This window comes from Dipodomys spectabilis, unplaced genomic scaffold, assembly GCF_019054845.1.
Source record: "Dipodomys spectabilis isolate Male_0828 unplaced genomic scaffold, ASM1905484v1 ptg000173l, whole genome shotgun sequence".
In the NCBI taxonomy this organism is placed as follows: domain Eukaryota; kingdom Metazoa; phylum Chordata; class Mammalia; order Rodentia; family Heteromyidae; genus Dipodomys; species Dipodomys spectabilis.
Window position 1 is genome coordinate 3,086,642 of NW_024870850.1, and position 24,629 is coordinate 3,111,270.

At 36.8% G+C, this 24,629-nt stretch overlaps 1 protein-coding gene across 1 annotated transcript; it reads right to left on the reverse strand.

Annotated features, from left to right (window-relative positions):
- Positions 1-1,232: 1,232 nt before the first annotated feature.
- Positions 1,233-24,452, reverse strand: LOC122119909 (vomeronasal type-2 receptor 116-like). The gene is made up of 9 exons (XM_042693964.1): positions 24,208-24,452; positions 19,591-19,699; positions 18,884-19,047; positions 11,518-11,806; positions 9,619-10,427; positions 9,300-9,303; positions 8,434-8,661; positions 6,991-7,114; positions 1,233-2,152 (listed from the first exon to the last, which is right to left on the reverse strand). The coding sequence occupies exons 1-9, from the start codon at positions 24,450-24,452 to the stop codon at positions 1,233-1,235; spliced, it is 2,892 nt and encodes a 963-aa protein (XP_042549898.1).
- Positions 24,453-24,629: the final 177 nt, after the last annotated feature.

The window sequence follows — 24,629 nt, forward strand, 5'->3', positions numbered from 1 at the left end:
TGGGGATCAAGGCAAACAAAGAAATCTTTGTTTTTCAGCCACTCAGTTTATGTTGCATGGTTATATGGCTAGAGAAAGGCTCATTTGAGAAAGATTCTATGGCTCTCTTGGAAACCAAGCACATTGAACAACAGCTCTTTCTCCACTAGCTACCAGAACAAAAAACTCAAATATCAGGAGAGAGGGTTTAATTAAGTTTATATAACAGAGCAAATAAGAGGATTGAAAAATGCAACAGGAAGTAGTGTAACAGTCCTACCTCCAATTGAACAACAGAAAACTGGCAGTGACACTGTGGCTCAAAGTGGTAGAACATTAGACTTGAGTAAAAAGGCTCTATTATCTACTGATAGTGTGACAACAAAATATTGTAAATGGCTATTTAATGTATGTATATTTATACTATCCTAATAGAGGGGATTGAGCAAGGATAAAATCATTAACATATCCAACCATGTTTAAGTCAACTATTACTATTTTGCCTCTATAGCTTCCATCAAATACTAGCTGTTATATTAAATACATTGTGAGGCAACATTGAAGTGTATTTTTGTAACATATAACTAACCTTTCCTACAACTTGAAAAATAAAGAGGGGAAGAAAGAGCTGAATTCTGAAAAGTACACTCAGGAATATTTCAAAAGGCAAATGTGTACATGCTAATGTGAAACTGCTGAATACAGCATACTCTAATGAGCAATGTGGAACTATGTTAAGAGATATTGATGGAATTTATTTGATGGTTAATAAATAGGGAAGGATCTGGTTTATTTAAATGCTTAGAAAAATAATGGAGAAATCAAGAGTAATACAGACCAGGGATAGCATACTAATTGGGGATAGTAATATTAAATGCGGATTGAGAAGCCAGAGCAAGAAGGTCTATGACCTCCTTATCTCCAGTTAACCACTAGAAAACTGCAAGTGGCTCAAAGTGACAGAGTGCTACCACTGAGCAAAAGATCTCAGGGACAATGCTCAGGCTCTGAATTGAAGCTCCATGACTAACCAAAATAATGCAGATAGAATGGAGGAACCATGGTATAGGGAATAAAATTCATATTAACATGGTGATAATTATAAGTTGAACACTACTATGGTATCAACACAAATGACTAAAGGCCATTTACATATTGAAGGAATACCCACAATATAAACTAATAGCTTACTGGAAAATGCTGTAGGTTTAGTTCAGACCTTCTATACACTGATCAAATACATACGATTAATCTTAAATCTTATTTTTCTGTTTAGGTGCTTTATTCCTGAAGCCATGCAGAGAATTTCTATCTGACTTTAACAAGATGATGTAGCACTTGGGGGCAAAAATGCAGCCCAGGAGGCCTGCACTGGAGGCCAAGATGGAGAAGACCTCCACGGCCACCATGACCTTCCCCTTAGCACTGTGGTAGACAGGAAGGAAGGTGAGCCACACACTACAGAACACCAGCATGCTGAATGTCAGGAACTTGGCTTCATTGAAGGTATCAGGCAGGTTCCTGGCCAGAAAAGCCACAGTGAAGCTGGCCAGGGCCAGGGTTCCCAGGTATCCCAGAACACAGTAGAAGGCAGTGAGGGAGCCCTTGTTGCACAGGATGATTATGTGGCCATGTTCAGAGTGTGCATCTGTGTCAAGAAAAGGTGGAGAGATTCCCAACCAGATTCCACAAAGAGTCACTTGGAGCAAAGTGCAGATAGGGATGATGAAGTTAGGAGCCCCTGATACCAGCAGCCACCTTATCGTTCTTCCTGGAGAAGTGGCCTTAAAGGCCAAAACCACAGTCAGCGTTTTGGCCAAGACAGTAGAAACACCCACAGTGAACACAACTCCAAATGTGATCTGCTGCAGGATGCAGGTGACTGTGTTGGGACGGCCAATAAATAGCAAGGAACAGAGGAAACAGAAGATGAGGGAGATGAGCAGAATGTAGCTGAGAGCCCGGTTATTGGCCTTGACAATGGGAGTGTCTTGATACCTCACAAAAACCCCAAGTACAGCAGCAGTGAGTGTGGAAAAGCAGAGAGCCATACAGGCCAGGACCATGCCCAAGGGTTCTCCATAAGCCAAGAAACTTGCAACTCTTAGGAGACACTGGTTTCTCTCTGTGTTGGCATATTGGTGCTCTGGACAATTCACACACTGTTCCATATCTTGTGAGGAAAATAGATAACCATTAGTCTGCACTCAGTAGTGCACTTTCTTCAATGGAAATTAAAACTTTCCTGCTTAGAGGTAAAACTAACATGCCAGGGTTTGTTATCAGAAAAGTATTACCAATTAGTATAAGAACTGTTCAAAGTGAACATTGAGATTCTACCTCACCCTAATTAGAATGGGCATGATCAAGAAAACTAACTATAACAAATTCTGGCAGAGATGATGCCAAAAGAGAACTCTATTATACTTTTGTTGTAATATAAACTATGGAAAGAAATATGGAGGTTCCTGAAAAAGGCAAACATATAGCTACCCTATGACCCAGCAATCCCACTCCTGGCCATTTATCCAGCAGAACACAAAAAATGTTACACTACGCCACATAACCATGTTGATTGCAGCATTGTTGACCATAACCAAGATAAAGTATCAACTAGGATGCCCTTCAGTGAATGAATGGATCAAGATAATGTGGTATCATGATTATCTCAATAGATGCAGAAAAAAACATTTGACAAGATCCAACACCCCTTTATAATGAAAACTCTGGAAAAACTAAGAATCCATGGAACATTACTCAATATAATAAAGGCTGTGTATGACAAACCTACAGCCACCATTATACTTAATGGCGAAAAGTTAAAGCCATTTCCTCTAAATTCAGTAACCAGACAAGGATGTCTGCTCTCTACACTCCTCTTCAATTTAGTATTAGAATATCTAGCTACAGCAATAAGACAATATGTAAACATAAAGAGGATCCAAGTAGGGAAAGATGAAGTAAAACTCTCCCTCTTTGCAGATGACATAATCTTGTATTTAAAGAACCCCATGGTCTCCACTCCCAAGTTATTTGAGCTGATCAGAAACTTTGGCAAAGTATCAGGATATAAAATTAACTCTCAAAAATCAATGGCTTTCCTGTATGCCAGTAACAAAAAGAGTGTGGCTGAAATTAGGAAAGCAACTCCTTTTGTAATAGCCCCACAAAAAATAAAATACCTAGGAGTTAACTTAATTAAAGAAGTGAAGTACCTCTGTGAAGAAAACTTTAAAAACCTCAGAAAGTAAATTAAAGCAGAGCCCAGCAAGTGGAAAAACCTCCCATGCTCCTGGATCGGAAGGAGTAACATTGTGAAAATGGCAATAGTGCTGAAGGCTAAATACAAATTCAATGTGATACCTAACTATATCCCAACCTCATTTTTCAATGAAAAATAAGAAGCAATACAAAAATTCACATTGAACAATAAAAGACCCCGAATACCAAAAACAATCCTTAGCAGAGAAAGAACAGTGCTGAAGGAAGATCAATTCCAAATTTCAAACTCTACTACAAAGCCATAGTAATCAAAACCACTTGTTACTGGCACAAGAACAGACCTCAGGACCAACGGAATAGAACTGAAGACCCAGAAATGAACCCAGAGATCTATAGCCTCCTAATCTTCGATAAGGGAGCTAAAAAATAGAATGGAAGAAAGACAGCCTCTTCAATAAATGGTGCTGGCAAAATTGGTTAATCACTTGTAGAAAACTAAAGCTATATCCTTACATATCACCCTGCACCAGAATCAACTCCAAATGAATCAAAGACCTCGGAGTCAAAGCACACATTCTGAAAACATTACAGAATGGAATAGGAGAAACCCTAGGTCTTGTTGGTACAGGCCGAAATTTTCTTAATAGAGACCCAGAAGAACAACAAATCAAAGAAAAGTTGGACAAATGGGATTTCATGAAATTGCAGAGTTTTTTCATGGCAAAGAACATAGCTAGCAAGATAAATAGAAAGCCCACTGATTGGGAGAAGATCTTCACTAGCCATACAACGGACAAGGGTCTCATATCTAAAATATACCTGGAACTCAAAAAATTAAATCCCCCAACAACAAGTCCTCAAAGAAACAACCGCCCAATTAATAAGTGGGCTAAAGACTTAAAGAGAGACTTCTCTGAAGAGGAAAGAAGGATGGCCAATAGACACATGAAGAAATGCTCAACTTCTCTAGCCATAAGAGAAATACAAATCAAAACAACATTGAGATACCACCTCACCCCAGTTAGAATGGCTATAATCAAGAAATCTATTAACAACAGATGCAGGAGGGAATTTGGCCAAAAGGAAACCTTACTGCATTGTTGGTGGGAGTATAAACTTGTTCAACCACTTTGCAATTTGCCCAAATGAACACAAACAAGGCCATACTAAATCTACCAGCACAACTATGTTTATTGCAGCATTACTTACCATAGCTAAGATATGGAACCAACCCAGATGCCCCTCATTTGATGAATGGATCAAGAAAATTATATATATAGTAAATTATATATAATACATAATATATATATATATGAATACTATTCCTCCATCAGAAAAAATTGCACCACCCCACTTGTTAGGAAATGGAAAGACTTGGAAAAAATTATATTAAGCCAGACCCAAAGAAAAATAGGTCCCATGGTTTCCCTTATTTGCAATAACTAGTATATGTCTAGGACAAACAGAAAAGGTCAAAAGCTATGTATATATGACCATATAAGATAATGCTATGCGAAATGAACCCTAAGATAGGGACACAAGTGGTTTTATCTTTCTTGCTGTTGTATTTAATGTATTTATAATGTACCATGTGATATTTTGTTTGTTTTGTATGTTCTTCCCCCATGGTATAACCCCTGTTTTCACTGTATTTGATTCCAGTGCCCCGCATCTTGTATATACATTTTTCTAATTTGAGGAGGGGAAAGGAAATAACAAAATACTGAAAAAAGGATACAGGTTGACCCATTGTAGCAATGAGATGTACAAGACACTATGTTAAAAATGAACTTTACAACTTCAGAGGGGGGAGAGAGGAGGAGTTGGGGAGGTGAGGAGAAAAGGGATAGTAGGGGAAAAATAAAGGAGAGGGTAACAATAGGAAATGTACTCATTACCTTACTCACATAACTGTAATCCCTCTGTAAGGTATTTTTACAATAAAAAGTATATACAGAAGAAAAACATAATGTGATATATATATATATATATATATATGCAATGAAATTCTACTCATCCATCAGAAGGAATGTACTGTAGCACTGGTAAAGAAATGGAAATATTTGGAAAATATTAAGTGATGTAAGCTAAAACCAAGGAAATGTAGGTGTTATGATTTCCTTCATTTAAGAAGGAAGTGTGCCTATAAATTCCTATAAAAATGAGAATAACCTACAAATAAACACACTGAAAGATATATGTGTATATATATATACATATATGTTATTCAGTGTGTTTATTCCTTCAGTGTATTATTACACACACACGCACACACACACACACACACACTGGGACATGATAAATTATATGGGACCTAAACATTCATACACTGAGGCCAAAGAAGGATATGCATAGGAGTGTTTGAAAAAGGCTCAATAGTTAAGTGCACATGTTCATATAAAATAATATTTTATGAGTGGGACGCTGGTAACTCACACCTGTAATCCTAGCTAACTCAGAAATCTGTCATCTGAGGATTTCTATTCAAAGCCAGCCCAGGAAGGAAAGTGTGTGAGACTCTTATCTGAATTGAATCACAGAAAAATGAGAAGTTATGCTGTTCATCAAGTGGTGGAGTGTTAACCTGGAAACAAAAAGAGCTCAGAGACAGCACCCAGGCCCAGAATTCAAGCCTCAGTACAGGCTTTTTTTATGAAATGAACTCCAAGAAAAGGAAATGAGATATTTTTAGTTACTGTTGTTGCTTATGTTGTTTTCTTTTCCTGTTGTCTTGTTTGTTAGTTTGTATGTACAACAAACTACAGGAGGGCACATAAATGGTGAAACAAATGGTGAAAAAATACAAGAGTGGTACTAATTGGACACTGTGGAATATGCACTTTAATCTTGTGGGTGAGGACAAGAGAAAACAACTGGGAAAGAATGAGGGAAGGGAGAAATGGTTCAAAAACCATTGTACTCATTACCTGATTTATGTACCTGTAACCCCTCTGTATATCACCTGTTATAATAATAAAAATAAAAATTTTTAAAGTTCAGTATTTAGTTTACTCTTTTCTAACCCATAAGCTCAACCTCACTCCCACATTGTTTTTTGTCAGATTGAACCTTTTACCTTCAGTGACTATCATTCACATTGATAATGTGCCATTGTGTCATTTTTAATATCATAATCATTTTCCTCACTATTTAATGCTGCTATAACATTTATTGTTAGCATTCTGTACACAACTTCTAAGCCCCATAATAAATTGTGGATATGACTTACACTTCTGTATATATCTCTGTAAATGTTAATAGAAGCTCTGGGGCATGACCTTGAATTCATGACATATATTTGTCTCTCCTCCTCCCCTTTGAAGCAGTGGGGAACAGAGGATCAAACCACACTTTGAAGTTCTAACATCATGCTATGCACAACACTTGTCTTTCTGAAACCAAATTCAGCTTCTGAGCACTTGCACTGTGGCAAGAGCAGTTCTGTGCACTGTGTACATGATCCATGTTTTCCTTGTTTTGTAAATGGAATCTAGAAGAACATGGAGACCCTACCCTAAATTTGGCTTTGTATTAATATGATAAGAAGTTACACTTACATTATTGAGTATCAAGAAGTGAGTTTTCATGAGATAATCATGCATACATTGGGCTAGGAAAAAACTAATGATGATGTAATTCCAGGCCATGATTTGTATAATTTCAAGAAGCAATATCATCAAATGTTAGGAACTAAAGAAAGGGAAGCTTTGGCTCTGCAATCTTAATTTCTTTTTACTTGTATTAATCAGAGAACATTAGGGAGAATTTCTACTTAAGTCAAGGATTTACCTGTCCCATTAGAAATCTCATTCTCTGGGCAAGGGATACAATCAAAGCAACAGGCAGCCTTTTCCTCCTGAGGGGATTTCCTGAATCCAGAATCACAACTCTCACTGCAAACTGAGTATGGGGTCTGAGGAAAATCAGATATGTGTTGTTAACTGTTCAGACTTTTACCTTCCACACCAAAATAGTTAAGTTTTCATATCAATTGGACCATTAAAAACAATATCCATACATTTAAACTCAATCAGTTGATCAAATACTGTTAGAGATTCCATATGACATGATCCCCAAAGGCTTATGTGTTGTAGTCTTGATTTGTAGCCCAAGGTACTATTGGGAAGTTTTGAAACTTTAAGAGGTAGAACCTAATACTAAGATGGCCAACCCTTAAATATATTATGTGTGTTGGGCGCAAGGAAGGGGGCCCATCCTTGGGCTGCTTCTTGGGCTGGAACCCTGGGCCTGGGCACTGTCCCTGAACTATTTGCTCAAGGCTGACACTTCACCAATTTAGGCCACAGCTCCATTTCTAGATTTTTGTGATTAATTGGAAATAAGAGTCTCACAGACTTTCCTGCCTGGTCTTGCTCCAAATCACAATCCTCAGAGCTCAGCCTCCTTAGCATCTAGGATTACAGGCATGAGCCACTAGTACATGGCAAATTCATTATTGTCTTCTACGGAGTCGCTAAAGATGAAGGCAACCCCTCATTGATACTCTCAAAGTATTCCCTAAAGCACAGACATCCCATACATAGGGTTATGTGACAACCATACATCATTTCTTCCTCTCTGATTTTTCATCATCAAGAAGTGAAAATCTTCTCACACAGTCTTCTCAGATTCACGACTGAAGCATAAATTACAGGTCAAAAAAGCCTATACTGAAACAATCACAGTGTGAAGCAAAATGAACTTTTCTATTTATAAAGTGATTTCTCTGATATTCTGTCATAATATAAGAAAACTTATAAACCGGGCTCCAGTGGCTCATGCCTGTAATCCTAGCTACTCAAGAGGCTGAGATCTGATGATCGCAGTTCAAAGCCAGCCCGGACAGGAAAGTCCGTGAGACTCTTACTCCAATAAACCACTAGAAAACAGGAAGTGGTGCTGTGGCTCAAGCGGTAGAGCGCTCACGCCTTTTGCTGAAGAGCGCAGGGACAGTGCCCAGGCCCAGAGTCCAAGCCCCACAACCGACAAAAGAAGAAAAAAAAAAGAAAGAAAACTTATAACATTTCGTTTAGATGTTTCATTAAGTTTAACATTTAGAAACATAGAATTCATATACTGATTTTACATCCAAGAGTCAGCAAATAAGAAATTTCCTCAAGCTAACAGTAACTATCCAACGCTTGGAAAATTAATGAGAACAAAGAGACTTAAAATTTAGGGATCATTTTTGCTTTTATGTAGTTCAAATCATTGTGGTTAGGTCCAGCTCACCTCAGTAGTTCCTATGGCCCACTCTATCATATCTTCAGATATTGACAGTTGGTGACCATGTAGAGCATATGGAGAAAATAGTCCTACTTTCACCTTAACTTCAAGACCTTCTGGAAAATTCCAGTTGTTCACAATGTCATACTCTGCTTCTAATTTCTCTTTCTCATCCAAAATCACTAGGTCTCCAGCAGGATTATGAAATTGGATCTTCTTCAGAAAAGGGTGCAGCTAAAATAGATACATCTTCTGGTGAAATGAATCCAGGAGTTAAGACAGGAAAGCTGAATTATACAATGCTCCTCATAGTCTTTTAAACCTGCGCTGTAATTCTAGATTAACACACACCACATGAAGTAGAACAACACAAAACTCGCTAGAAGACTAAAATAATGTTTCTGAATATTCCTAACTTATAAAAGGATCATCATAAGGCCTCTTTACAAGACAAACCCGCTCCATGTAAATAGTCATGAATGAGAGAATTCTAAGTTGCATACCTACAGTTTTTCTCAACTGCTTATTTATGAATCTCCAGGGAGTTCCAGTTTGCTAAATTAGTAGTACTCAAAGTGGAATTAAGGAAGCTCATTTCTTTTTTATGTACTTTATGAATATCTAGGGACATCCACTTGGCTAACTTGATAGTGACTAGAGTGGAACTGAAGAAGCTTATTTCTTCTTAGGTATATATTTATTTATTAATATTTTATGCATGGAAATTGTATATTCTTTAAATTTTTATCATTATCTTTTAAGTATTCTGTAAAAAGGTTTCAATTCAATAAATGTGTTTATGAATACAATGCATCTTTATCAATGTCACCTCTTACATCATTCTACCCCATCTTTCCAATCACCCAACTTACTTTCCTAACAGAAGATCATTTTTAAGTATTAAGGTATACAAAAAGCCAAGACATTTACTGTTTAAGAAACTCATAGGAAAGGCTAGATTTACAAGTTTCAAAATATTAGCTGTGAATTTACTGAGGTCATTTGTAACACACAAAAACATAATGGGTACATAAAATGCATTTCCTCCCTTCCAATGGCATGTTTTTCTTGAAGAATGTAGGAACATAGGTTGGAAGAAACTTCAGCAACATTTAAAGAAAGTTTCTCCCACAATTTTTGAAAATTTGAACATATTTAGATTCATTTTATTTTTGGTGCATCAAATCCAACAAACAAGATATTACCTGGACAGGAGAAGGCACTATCCCTTTCCCATTTCCCTCTGTTTGATGAAGAAGCATCTTGTGAATTGTGTGGGCCACAGCATACACAGCATTATATATATTGTAACTCTCTTCAGACATGGCCATTTCAAAAATGTGTCCAGGCAACCATTCCAAGGAGGCATCCTGGGGACAGTTCTCCCATGTTACACAGTCAGATTCAGAATATGAGCAATTAAAAGAAAGAACCCACAGCCGAGCAAGATAAAAGTCTTCTGGGTGTTTGGAAGGATTAACTTCCCTGACATAATTCTTAAACCCAAAAATGTCTGGATGGTGGTGTGAAAAAATGAGATGGACATGGAATGAGCCTAACATGAAATATCTTCTACTGATGAATAACTCACTCTGTGAAGTCATGAGCCAAACTTTGCCTGTCATTAAAAATTGCCCAAAATACAGCGTTAAGTTTAGTAGGTGTTCATTATCACCATAAATGATAAATACATTTGCTGATGAGTTATTAATCTGGTGATGGAATCTTATGTAATTTGTTACTTCCATGAACATATTGCTTGAAATCACATGCTCAAAGGCTACACAAACTCTGTTCTTAGCCATCTCTTCTCTCAGTTCTGAAATTATCCACAAACTATTTTCATCTAGTGAGATCAATAGCCCTACCCAGTTCCAGCTGAAATGAAGTATCAAGGAGACCATGGCAATGGCTAGTGATGTGTCCTTTTGGGGCATCTGATAGAGAGAAGGAAACTTGCTTTGTTCACTCAGGACACGATCTAAAGGCCCAAAGGTAAGCTACAGAGAAAGAAAATTGGAGAGTCTGTAAGAGGATTGCAGTCTTTCACAATCTCAGTCTGTATTTAAATATTAAGGAAGAGGTTTAAATGGATATAGGGAAGGGTCTTTTTTAGTTTGTGTAATTTTGGAAAACAAATGTGAAATTGTTTTAAAAAGAGTTGTACAAAGGTCTTTAATTTGAGTGTATCAGTTACTGCATGCAATGCCTGTTGATCAGTGTAACTCTGTTATCCATAACAAGCCTATTCATTTCCTCATTTTAGTATTACATATAAATGTGAATAATACAACTGTATTTGCCATCGGTCCTCTCTTCATTCCTCTGTTCCCCACACCATTCTCTTTATACTTACCCCATTATTAGTAAAACATGTTTCAATTTCCTGCTATTAATTGTTCAGAGCAGTTACACCATGGAAATCCATCATTTTGTACAACATTCTCAGTCAACATATTCATGTAAAGTCCTAATTGCTGTGCATGTGTTTTCATATTTGTTTTATATTTTATATTTATATTTTAAATCTAATTTCCACATGTGAGACAAAACCTTCCCATTTTGTCTTTCTCAGCCTAATTTCATTCACAAAATATCTTCCCTTTTCTTCCAGTCCTGAGTCTTGAACTCAGGGCCTGAGCATGGTTCCTGCACTCTACCACTTGGAACCACAGGTCCATTTCTAGCATTTTTCTGGTTAGTCTCATTGCCTTTCCTGCTGGAACCATTATCCTCAGATCTCATCCTCTTGCATAGCTTGGAGTTACAAGCATAATCTACCAGCATCTGGTTAAGTTCACATTTTTATTTAATTTTTATTTTTAATTTCACATTTAAAAATTTTTTTCCAACATCTTGACTGTTTTCTACAAAATTATTCAATAGACTCTCAGCCCCAGGTCATTCCCTTGCTGCTCCAGCTTGTCCATCTTCTCTTAACCAATGGAAATATAGATATCCAATTATGTTTTGTATTAAGCCCTTGATATCATAAAACTTGATAGGTTTATATGTCTTATCTCTTCCTTTCACCTGAAAATAAGCACCAAAGTAAACATCTTTTCACATCTGCATCCCTCCCATCCTCACCTGAGGAAACTTATAGAGTTCCAGCAGTGTCCCAATCTGGGCAGATGTTATTGCTGATATTCCTGTGAGTACTGCTACAGAGTTACTTTCTCTCATGCAGGTGTAATTAGGGATCTTGTACTGCCCAGAAAGCCAAACAAAGGGATTCTCAAGTGTTGACCAAGCTCTGAAATCAGCATTATAAATATCAAATCCCAGAGTCATGTTATATAAAAGATCAGGGTTCTTGTTGATTTCCTCAACAGCAAAAGCCAAGGCCAGAACAAACTGGTAGTTCTTGAAGGCAATCCTACACCATAGACATAAGAAAATTTTCAGGAGTAATTCAAATTTTATCTTCAAGTCAATGCAATAACTTCAATGAGTTTAATGTTTGTTTCTTTGTAAAATGAATATGCAGAAAATTACACCCTTTTAGATTGAATGGTAATGTAGTGTCCACATGAATGCTTAGGGAGCACGATTTTTCTCTTTCATGTACAATACCAAAAGTTTGCTTTCCATAGAACATGAAATAGGCTCTCAAGAGACACCAAATATTCTTTTACCTTGATCCTGGAAAAACTAGCTCCATATATGTGACAAATCTTTGTTTTTACAGCTACACAGTTTATCGTTAAATGACATGTGATGGGCTCATTTAAAGAAGATCCTTTGGCTCTCTTCAGAGACCTATCACCTTGAACAGCTCTGTCTGTACTAGTTATCAGAACAAAAACCCAAATATCAGGAGACAGTGATCAGTTCTAACATATAACTGAGTCAATAAAATGCTTTTTAAATGCAACACAATGTAGTTTCCTATGTTAACTCACTTCACTAAACTTCAAGAAACTAATCATAAAGAAAGGAGCTTCCAACTAGGGTATGGGGAGAAAATTGTCATGATATGAAGCCTTATGCTGAAACCCATCTCCCCAAATTCCCATGGTGAAATGCAGTTTTGGGAAATGCCTTGATGAGTACTACCTTCTTCCCAAAACACACATTGAGATATTGAAAAGGAAATGATACAAGGAATAAAGAGAATCAAAGTCTGCTCTCTCTTTTCTTCTCTCTATCTCTTTCTCTGCCATACACAAGAAGATATCATAATTAAACTCAACACACATGATTTGAAAAAAGGGAAAGATGAAGGTGGTATTGTTATACCAATGAGGGAGTAAACTTGTCCAACATTTCCTATATACATGTATGGAATGATTACAATTTTCAAACCTGACTTACTTCACTTTATGTGATTTTTTCCAAGTCTTTCTATTTCTTTATGAATGGTACAATATCATTCTTTCTGGTGGATGAGTAGAATTCCATTGTGTATAGATACAACGTTTTTTGATCTGTTCCTCCACTGAGGAACATGTGGATTGATTCCATATCTTGCTTATGGTAAACAATGCTGCAATGAATGAGACTGTGCTGGTGGATTTAGGGTGACCTGGGTTGTAGTCCATTGGATAAATGCCCAGAGTGGGATTGCTGGGTCATAGGGTAGCTCTATGTTTAGTCTTTTAAGAAACTTCCATACTGCTTTTCAGAGTCATTGAACAAGTTTACATTCCCATCAACAGTGGAACCGAATTCCCTTTTGGACACATCCCTGCCAGCATTTGTAATTGTTAGTTTTCCTGATAATAGAGTGAGATGGAATCTCAATGTGTTTTGATTTGCATTTCTTTTATGGCCAGAGATATTGACACTTTTTCGTGTGTGTATTGGCTATTCTTACTTCTCCCTCTAAGAAGTCTCACTTTAAGTCTATAGCCCATTTATTGATTGGGCTCTTAATTGTTTGATCTTTAAATGTATTTTACCCTTATCTGATGCGTAGCTATCAAAGATATTCTCCCATTCTGTGGGCTTGCTAGCTATGTCATGTGCCACATAGATGATCTTTAGTTTGATACAATCCCATTTTATATAAAGCAAAGTAAACCAGACCCAAACAAATATAAACTCCATGGTTTCCCTCATTTATGGTAACTAGAATGTACCTATAAGTATATAAGTAAACACACCTAATGATTAAAATATATATGTATGTGTGTATACATACATCTAGTTTATATATAATATATATTTTTGTATATACACATTTAAATACTTTATAGATGTATATGCATACATGAACATATACATACATATGCATATGTTTATATATTATATATGTTTATATAAAGTATACATACATACACATACACACACATACACACACGTACACATACACATACATATACTCTGGGACATGATAAATTATATATGACTATAGACATTCACACACTGAGGACTATGCATAGGAGTAGTTGACAAAGACAAAGCTATGTGCATATGATCATGCAAAAAACGTTTTATGAAATGAACTCTAGAAAAGGATATGAGACATTTTTTTAGTTGCCATTGTTGCCGGTTTTTTCTTTTGTCCTGTTGGTTTGTACTTGGGAGGATAATAGAACACAGAAAAGGGTGAAAAAATATAACTGTGGTATTCACTAGACACTATGTAGAGAAAATAAACTCTATTTCTTCTGGTTGGGAACAGGAGGAAAAAACTGTGAGAGCGAGATAATGGGAAACATTCAAAAATATACCCATTATCCATTACCTGATGCATATAACTGTATTCCCTCTGTATATCATCTCTATGATAACAATAAAAAAAAATTTACATGAAAATAAAATAAATAAATAAAAATGGGAAAAAGTTAAGGGGTAACTGTCCAAAGAAATATACTCATTACTTGAATTATGAAATTGTAACTCCTCTGTACATTACCTTTATAGTAACAATAAAAAATTCAATAAAAATTTTAAAAAAATAATCTTAAACCTAAAACAGAAGAAAATAATGATATTGAAGAAAATCTGAAAAAAATGAAAATATTCATATGGAAAGGTAAACCAAAAGGAAGAATTGTAGACCTGAAAAGTATTTGTTAGAAATTAGCAAGTATATTTTTCTACCTCTTTTAAATATAATAAAAAATGTCAATCCTTACAAAAAATTGGCAAGTAGTTTTAAATAAAAAGGAAATGTCAGTACTGTTAAAGTTTAGTAACTGATTGAATAAGGTAAAATGCTTATTCAAACAGAACAACAGAATAGAATAACAATTCTTAATGTAGATAAAATTAAAATATCCATGGTTAGCAAGATCAAAGATTAATAGAACTTCCACAATGACATCTACAGTAAACTCTCTTATGATCAAGTTCTCACAAGTAAAATACACAGAATTTTACAGAATATTCTCGTCTGTGAGAGAAAAATAGCACATTAGTGTGTTTTTGTTTCCTTAATAGTTGACTTCTTAGTAGAATCCATACAGTCCAGGAGCACATAGAATAAGATCTGTATAATTCTGAGGATAACAAACATAAATTATCCACAAAGTATATAACACTTAGCAAAGATATCCTGTTAAAGTGATGGAGGGGTAAAGGTTTCCTAGACATGCAAAGTTATGAGAATATAGAAGATATACTCTAGAAGATATTGTAAAGGAACTTGTTCAAATAAAAGGAATCATTTATGTGGAAGAAAATATATAGGAATATATCAAACTTACTGTCAAGGATGATTATACAAACAAGCTGAGAATGTTCTAACATGTACATGTACCAGTGAAAATATGCACAGAAGATGGAAAATATTACCATATTCCCAATATTCAATCTACAAAAATATAAAAATTAGAAGACAACAATGCAGTAACAAGAGTTTTATTTGTACATGATTGCTATTTTATGTATAAAGAGATTTCACTATAACATTTCTTTACGTTTACTTAATGGATTTTGATCATGGTTTGCCTCCTTTCTCCTGGATACATTTTTCTTGTTCTTTTGTTTGCTTCCCATCCTTGTCATCCTGGATAGTGGTTTTCATTACAAAATAATTTGCTATAATCAAGTATATTTTAATCCTCTTATTAACTACAAATGGAAACCCATAATAGACAAATGAAAAGTAATAACCAAGAAATCAAAAGGCATGGATTATTTAGTAGGGCATCTGCTAGTGAGCAAAAGCATCAGATGGCAAGTTTGAATCCTGGTCTTAGACAAAGAAAAATCAAAACAGATTACTAGTGAATTCACTTATTAATCATTGATTCTTTACAAGAGAGAAAGCATAGAAGAAGTTTCTGTGAAACTAGAGAACAAGTTACATAATGACGTGATCTGTCAACAGTGAATAGGATCAAAAATGCATAAAATTAGTCATTTAAAAGATAGGTGACTGAAGTCAAGCATGTGTGACTCATTCCTGTGACTGACCCTATTGTCTGGAGAGGTTGAGATCTGAGAATCATGATTCCAAAATAGTATGGACAGGAAAAGTCTATGAGACTCTTATTTCCAATTAACCACAAAAAGGTGAAAGTGGAGTTGTGGCTCAAGTGGCAGAGTGCTAGCCTTAAGCAAAAGTACTCTGGAATGGTACATAGGCACTAATTTCAAACCCCAGTACCACCATGTGCCAAACTCTATGTTACCTCCAAAGACCCCACTTCACCTTTAAGGGCTCCCATACACTGAAAGGGATGTAGTGGAGGCAGTCCATACAAATGGAAACTGAACAAAACAGGAGTATCTGTAACATGTCATGTCAAGTAGACTTTCAAAACAATGAAAACTGAAAAGGTTACATTTCAACAACAAAAAGATCAAATCAACAATATAAGTTAGCAATTTTAAGTGCATTATCCAAGCATTTCACTTCATGTAGGAAATACCGACAGAAAGGAGAGATGATTCCCCAATACAATCATAACTAAAGGATATCTGGAGAGACAAAATGAACATGGATTCAGCAGAGAGGAATTTCACCCTATATCAAGCGAGGCTCACACCTACAGAACATTTCACCTAATTTCTGAACAGAACGTCTCTTATTCACATATTGAACATTTTTCTGGATAGATCACGAGATGACTCAAAAATTTAAAAATATTGACATATTCTTTAACATATATTGGGACTACAGAATAGTAATGGTAAACATTAACAGTAAAAGTTGGAAAACATGCACATACACAAAATGTAAGTGAATTATTTTCTAGCCACCAATGAGTCGTCAAAATTGAAGAAATAAAAAATGAAAGTGAAAACAGAATATCAAAATCTATGGATATTGCAAAGGAAGGGTAAAAGAAAACGTTCGCTTTTTTTGGCGGTCCTACTGTCCATGAGCCTCCTTTTGTTCAAAGCTAGTGCTCTACCACATGAGCCACAACAGCATTTCTGACTTTTTCAATAATTAATTAGATAAAAGAATGTCACAGACCTTTCTGACTGGGCTGGCTATAAACTACTAACCTCAGATCTCAATCTCCTGAGTAGCTAGGATTGCAGGCATGAGCCACGAGCATATGGCTTTTTATGATTAAGTAATTGTCCAAAGGTGTCTAAATTCAACATGTTTGTGATTGTTGACATACAAATTCCAACTATGGGATCACTTTGGGTGTCCAAGTGTTATAGAATGAAATGAAGGTGCATTTGTAAGAAAATACATGGAAATGGGGATCATCCTGTTAGGCAAATTAAGCAAGTATCATGAGTATAAGTATCATCTTTTCTGTCCTATCTGTAATGTACAAAAACATGGAGAGAAAATTAGAGATATGTGAGGGAAACAGGATGTGAAAGGAAGCATAATAAATTACAAATTGCAAATATTACAAATAGAATGGGTGAATATAATCAAAGTATGAGACATGCAATGTCAATATACAATAATGAACTAGTTTGTATGGCACAAATACCTGTAATAACAACTGAAAAACATCACTATGATGTTGTGGGTGTAGAGTTGAGTCAGTACTTCCACCCAATGTCACTTAATTGCATTGGCCCTTTTATGCAAAGACTTCATGGATGACACATTACTATCTTTAACCTACAGCATCCATACATTTTACTTCCTGATTATCAACAACAACCCTTCATATCTTCAAGTAACTAAGAAACATCCACCTATTGAACCAGAAGATTCAATGTCAGGAAAGTCAGGTAAAGGGAAATCAAGTGAAAGTAGAAAAGTAGTGGAAATTAGAAAATCAAGTATCTAGGAGTGATAGGAAGTATCAGGTTTCAGATCCCACAATACTTCAGATTTTTTCAATATCTGCAAAGCGAGTAAGTCCGTATCCTGCCCTCTCTGTGCCCCAAGCGTGTGCAGCCATCTTAATCTACCTTTGTCATGTCAGCACTTGAAAACAGGTGAAAGAAATTGATCAGGGCCAAGAGTCCAATGTATATTCTACAAAAGTAACAGTAGGGAGGGTTGGATAGAGGAAGATTGAGTGAGAATGATGGAAGTGGTGACATTGATTGAGGTGTAATGTATTCATAAACTGCTTTTTTATATAGCAACTCCTTTAGCAATGACTTTTATCTTGAAACAGGAATCAAATCAGTTGCTGCGATTTCTGGAAATTCCTCCTTAGCCATTTATTAAAGAGACCTTCAGCTGCAGACCAGAACTTCAGGGTGCACATGTGCACAAGGAGAACAAATCTAGGGCAGATAAACTCTGTCATGAAAGAAGTTTTATTGCTGGAATGTCTGGCAGCTGCTGGATCATGCAATAAATCTGATATGAAATTAAATAGAGCTTAGTCTGAAACAGTAGCTGCATCTGTACAGCAAGAATTTTTTTGATCAAAGTCAACAAAATAGATGCCACCTCATACTTACCAAAAGAAACTTCTCATACTACTGGCCTATGGAGCAGGAAATGTGTCTGCAAGCTCAAAGTACAGAACTCATGCCACTAATGCAGGTTGTTAGTAATAACATCACTTCATCTTCTGCAAAGGCAGGCGATATAGAGCTAGAGGGATGCGGCCATGAAATTCCAGCCCTGGAAAGGAGAAGCTACATGGAAACGAGTCCTCTCCTATTAGCAGACAGAAAATCCTTCAAAAGTAGATGAGTGTATACAAATGTATTAAATGAAATGTTGTAGATTCAAAGAAGAATTCAAATTGTGCAATTCCTTAGGTAAAGTCAAAATTTAATGATATAAAATACTAGGCATCAGGTACTCAAAAGGACTGATGTAAGAAGGAAGGCTTGAACAAATGCAGAAGAGAAGAAGGGAGAATGCAGTTAGGAGTCCAATACAAAATTAAGAAGAGTGAGGACATTGATTAAGATACTCATAAACAGCTTTGTTCAATGGCAACTCATTTGTCCTTTGATGATGGTAGTAATAATAATTTAAAAAACATTTTTCTAGTGAAGTAGAGGTCAGGGTAGAAGATACAGAGAACAGTGATGTGTGCACCCACAGTTCCCTCAGCCATTGTCCATCCTGGGAACAAAATAGTATATGAAAACCAAACAATGAATTACTTACTGTGTGTTCTTTTCTTGCTTAGAAGTATCACTGACACTGTGATCTCTTCCCAAAGTATAGAGAGGGAAAAACCCAGCAATCATCACATCTCCATCCATATGTGCTCTCTGTTTCATTCTAGAAAAGCAGCTGGTGCCATCCAAGACACTGACAAGTGGGGGAAGCTGGAAAAGGATTAGAAAAGTCAAAGTAAACATCACTGAAACATCTGTCAAGCTAGAATTCTGTCTGGAAGTGGAGCCCACAGTGTCAGGTATGTATATACATGTATCTTCTATTTGTGTGTGTATATGCAGATGGGCCTTTATGGACAGAGTCAGACATTCTAACCTACCTTCTTTCATCACATCCTTAACTAGTGCCCAGGAGAGGTGTGTAAAACTCTCAGCCCTGAAGCTCTGCATCTGAGGCTCTGAGTCCAGGAGAAAAATCACAAGTTGGAAAATATGTTTGCAGATCTTTCTCCACCTCAGGTGCTATGATTTCATCGAAGGCCCTAGAGATGAAGTTCTCTTTGATACATATGATCCCTGATTTATGCCAAGAAAGTTTTAGAATGAAAGCCATTTGGGATGACGTAACTTCATTCATTGTATCAGAAGATGCCATGTCAGCTACATGGTGAAATGGCCAGAAAAAGTCTAAGCCAGTATAATGTCAGTCAATCAAAGTTAGTGCATCACACCCAAGAAGATTGCTTCCCATACCCAGTGTCTATAACAGTCACAGAACATTGCTGGTTGATCCAGACAGGATTCAATAAGTATTCCAAATTCAGACACCTGCACAAATTTACCAGAGGAAGCATTGATACTGCTGAAACCAGCAATTACACATCAGTAACTCCATGTCAAGGCCAAGTTGATATACAGAGCAGTTACAGTTATGTAAATCAGGTGAACAGCACATTTCCTTTTGAACAATATCACCCCTTCCCTCACTCTCTCCTCACACATTTTTCAGTTTGAACTTTTGCCTTCAAAGAGGTGCTTTTTACTAAACATGCTAACATGGATCAAGACATTTTCATGATGCACTAACAGACTCAAAGTGTTGTGGTTTGTTTGTTTGTTTTGCCTGTCCTGGAGCTTGAGCTCAGGGCCTGGACACTGTCCCTGAGCCTCTTTTGTTCAAGGCTAGTCCTCTACCACTGAGCCTTAGCGCCATTTCCAGCTTTTTCTGTGTATGTGGTACTGAGGAATCAAACCCAGGGCTTCATGCGTGCTAGGCAAGCACTCAACCACTAAGCTACATTACTAGCTATGTTGTGTTTTTATTTATGGTTTTCTGAGAAAATATGCTTATGGAGGAAATCCCTTTGTCTTTCACAAACCTAAATCCATATCAAAACTAACTCTGTTTTTATACTGGTCAACCAAATCCCATGCAAAGACATCAGTAGTCCTGGAGAAGAGAGATATTTCAAGGCAGTAAATATACTGTATCAAGGCTGTAGTGTTGGATGGGTATTATGATACACTTTCATTCTGCATCAGAAAATGTCACAAAATACAGTAAGAAATAAACAACATATATTCTTTAAAGTTCATATGGCTTTAAAAATAAAATAAATTTCTTAGAAAAAATCAATTTCTAATGAAGTTGTCACTGATCTTTTATACTTGTACATTTGCAATATATAGGATTTTATCCCTTATTACTTCAAATGTTAGTAGTATATGGTAGCTATACAGAGATCTTTAGACATTTACACATGTAAATTAAATGATTTCAATCAGTCTAACAAGGTGGTAGCACTGGATCATATCATAATCTTTAGTTTCTCTTTTAATTTTTATTGTTATAAAGGTGATGTACAGAGGTGTTACAGTTATGTAAGTCAGATGAACAATACATTTCCTTTTGAACAATATCACCCCTGACCTCACTCTCTTCCAGTTTTTCCCTTCTATTCCAGCCCATAATTTGTGTAGTTCATTTTCAAGATAGTGTCTTGTGAGTAACACTGATGAATACATCTATAGTTGCTTAAAGAAACTGCCAGGTGCCAGTGGCTTATGCCTGTAATCCTAGCTACGCAGGAGGCTGAGATCTGAGGATCACGGTTCAAAGACAGCCTGGGCAGGAAAGTCTGTGATACTCTTTTCTCCAGAAGTGGTGCTGTGGTTCAAGTGGTAGAGTGCTCGCCTTAAGCTGAAGAGCTGAGGGACAGCGCCCAGGCCCAGAGTTCAAGCCCCACAACCGACAAAATAAAGGAACCTACATACTCATCTCCATAGTGGTTGCATAAAATTATATTTCCATGCATAGTGGGAATTCTCACCACCATTTATTGTGATCTTGATGATAAACCTTGTGACGTGAGTGAGATAAAATTCAATGTCATTTAGTTTTGCTTTTTTTGGCCATGGATGTTAAGAATCTCTTCCTATATTTCTTCCACATTTGTTCTTTAAGTTTATTTGTCTTTAAGTTTATTTGCCAATTTGCTAATTGACTTCTTGATGCTTTAGGAGTTTCATTTCTGGGCACTTGTATATTATGGTTATGAATCACTTGCCAGCTATCAATACAGTTTAATAACTGCTTTACTTTGCTATGTTATAGTATGATATAATCACATTTCGCAATTCTTGCTCTTCTTTTCTGAACTATTGAAGTTTTAACAAACTCAATATTTTAATAGAAACAATTTGTCACATTTTACCATTATTATAAAGCAATTTTTAAAGCATGTAGTTTTGTCTTTTTAATGGTCTAGACACAAACCAAAGAACTAATCCTACCTCCAAAAGTTTAATTAACAATTCTAAATTTGCTTGGCATAGTGGCTCAAGCCTACAATCCAGCTCCTTGGGATCAGAGAGGTCATGGTTGGACAGCTTATGTACCAAATAATTGCTGTAAATCTTACCAAATATTATTATTAAGCATGTATTAGACTTATAATTGTAAATTATTACTTGCCTTATAAAATATTTCAGCATTTTGAACAATATTATCAAATGACATGATTTTTTAATATTTTAATTTTTTATTGCTAGAGATGATATACATGTAAATGAATCATATAATGAGTACAATTCTTTTTGGACCATGTCTCCCCTTCCTTTGCTCTATTCCAGTTTTCCCTCCCATCTTCACCCACAAGATGTACATGTATGGAACTCCTTTATATTATTGATATAACATAATTCACTATGTTTTAGCAAGAGGAGGTATGGCTCAAATGGTAGAATGCTAGCCTTTAGTGAAAAGGTCAACCAACAGCCTGAGGCCCTGACTTAAGTCTTAGTACTGCTCCCACAAAGAACTAAATTGTTAGTAGCATGAAGAAAATGTAACTGAAAATAGCACAGGACAGCTGTCTGAAGGTTCCTCCAAAAATTAAACATAGATCTTCCCTACAACTGGCCATACTATTCCTCTAAGCATTTATCCTGAACATTATTAGCCAAGGTATGGTAAGGACACCTGCACATCCACATTCATTGCTGCGTTATTCACAATAGCCAAGATATGGAAACAGCCCATATGCCCCACAATAGACGAGTAGATCCATAAAATGTGGTACCTATACAAAATAAAATTATACTCAGCCATTAGAAAGAAGAAAATAATAACTAGACAACTTGGAGAGGAGAGGGGTCAGGAGGAAAAAATCTGGAGAAAATGAGGGAGATGTGACACAGTACAAAAAGAAATTACTCAATACTGGATTTATGTAACTGGTGATGACATGGGGGAAAAAACCCACTGTTGGTGGTTCTGCAATTAGTGCAAGCAACATGAGCATTGCTGGATTTCCCCCAAAAAAAGTAAAAATACATTTATATCATTAATCCCATATTCCACACTCTTTGCATCCATCTAAAGCCAACCCAGGCAGAATAATCTTGGATATGCCATTCCAGCTAACCAGCAAAAAAGCAGGACTATAGACATGTCTCAAATGACAGAGTAACTTCTATGGGCCAGAAAGTAAATTGAGAGTGCCATATCATGCTTTCAAGACATAATACCTGGACACACACAGAGAGAAAAATATAAATGGCCACGGGGGTGTGATAATGTGTCCAACCTCCTTAATCATCAGGAAAATATAAATCAAACTACAGAAAGACAGTACTTCACAAGGGCAAGAATAAGTAATATAAGCAAGACTTAGTACAAAAAAAGGACTGGTCAGTTGAGGAAAAGCAAATTCCTATACTCTCATGACAAGAATGCACATTGGTGCAGCCACTATGGAAAATAATGTGATGATTTCTCACAATTAAACTAGAATTCTCATATGATGCATTAATCTCAGTAGTGGATGTATGAGTAAGGGAATGCTATGAGTACTACAGAAGCATTTGTGCTCTTGTGTTCTCCAAATCACTGATACTAACAGAAATGGAAACCACCTATATGTCCATTCTTTGAAGTGTAGAGATGAAGCTTAATCTTTTCTTAGACAGTGCTGGGGTTTGAGGTCAGTAGTAGGCAGAACTTCTACCATGTAAGGTCTTACCACAATGCCTCACCCCTTCTTGCCTTTGCAGTTGGTTTCATAGGACCTTGAATTTATTCCTGAGTTGGCCCAAATAGTAGCCCCCTTATGTTCCTTCCGTGGAGATAGTGGGCAGTACTACCACATCAATTTTGTATTGCTTGAGATGGGTCTTGTGAACTCTTTATTTTGGTCATGAACTGTGGTCTGCTGATCACTACTTCGCTAGTGGCCAAGATTACACTAAGAGGATAATAAGTAAACTCACTGAAATTTGTTGAAAATTAGAGTCGGAATGAGTCAGTGAAAAGCACAATGAAGAGAATTAATCTGGTCAAAGTATAGTGTTGCTGACATTTAACATCTTTTTCTGCATACATTGGATAATTTTATTTTCTTGTAGGTTTATTTTATAGGTTTTGGCCCCAAATGGATAGCTTATGACATAAATGTATAGGAAAACATTGGGCATTTGCCTCATTCCAAACTCCTGGGGATCCTGGTTTCACAAAGTATCTGGTTCCTGTATCTTAGCCTGTCCCAGTCTCTCTCCTTATTGAAATTATGGGGTTTCTCCTCAGATAGTGCATATGGGATTTACTGGGAACACTTCTGGCAAAATTCACATGAGGAAAAACAGAGAAGGCAGGTTAGAAGTACAGAAAGGAGCAGGTATCTGTTATGAAAAACCAGGAACAGATGCCTAGTAAATACAACAGTCCCTAGACAGGGTCAGGGCCAGGGCCAGGGCCAGTGCCAATACAGGTTCATGCAAAGGAAATGAAAGCACTGTTGCTGCAGATTGGTATTAGAACATCCAGTTTGCCAGGCTTGTCAGTCAGGTGTCAGGGGCGGGACCACTTTTCACAGCCAATTCCAAAGGCCATTCCTTGGCTCCAAAACTGTCCAATGACCAGTGCAGGTGGAAGGCAGGGCGGCAAGATAAGGCTCTGCCGCCATGTTTGTTCCTCGTCTCTGCGGCTGAGTGAGAGGTGAGGTGACACAGCCTGGAGACTCCATTTCTGCCACGACTTTGGGAGCCCAGGAGAGACGCCTCAACAGGTCAGAAGGCAGCGAAGACAATGGTGCAGGTGGGTGGGAAGCTGCGGTCATGGAGAACGGACTGCGGGAACCGGGAGTATCTGTGACTGCCGGGCTGTCCCCTCAGTGCGCTGTGGGACTAGTGGGCTGAGACCTCAGTTGTCCCCGGGGCCCAACGTGGCCTGTGAGGTGGGGCTGCGAAGGCAGCTGGGAGGCTGTGCCTGCCTGTGTCCTTGAAGCGGCCTCCTC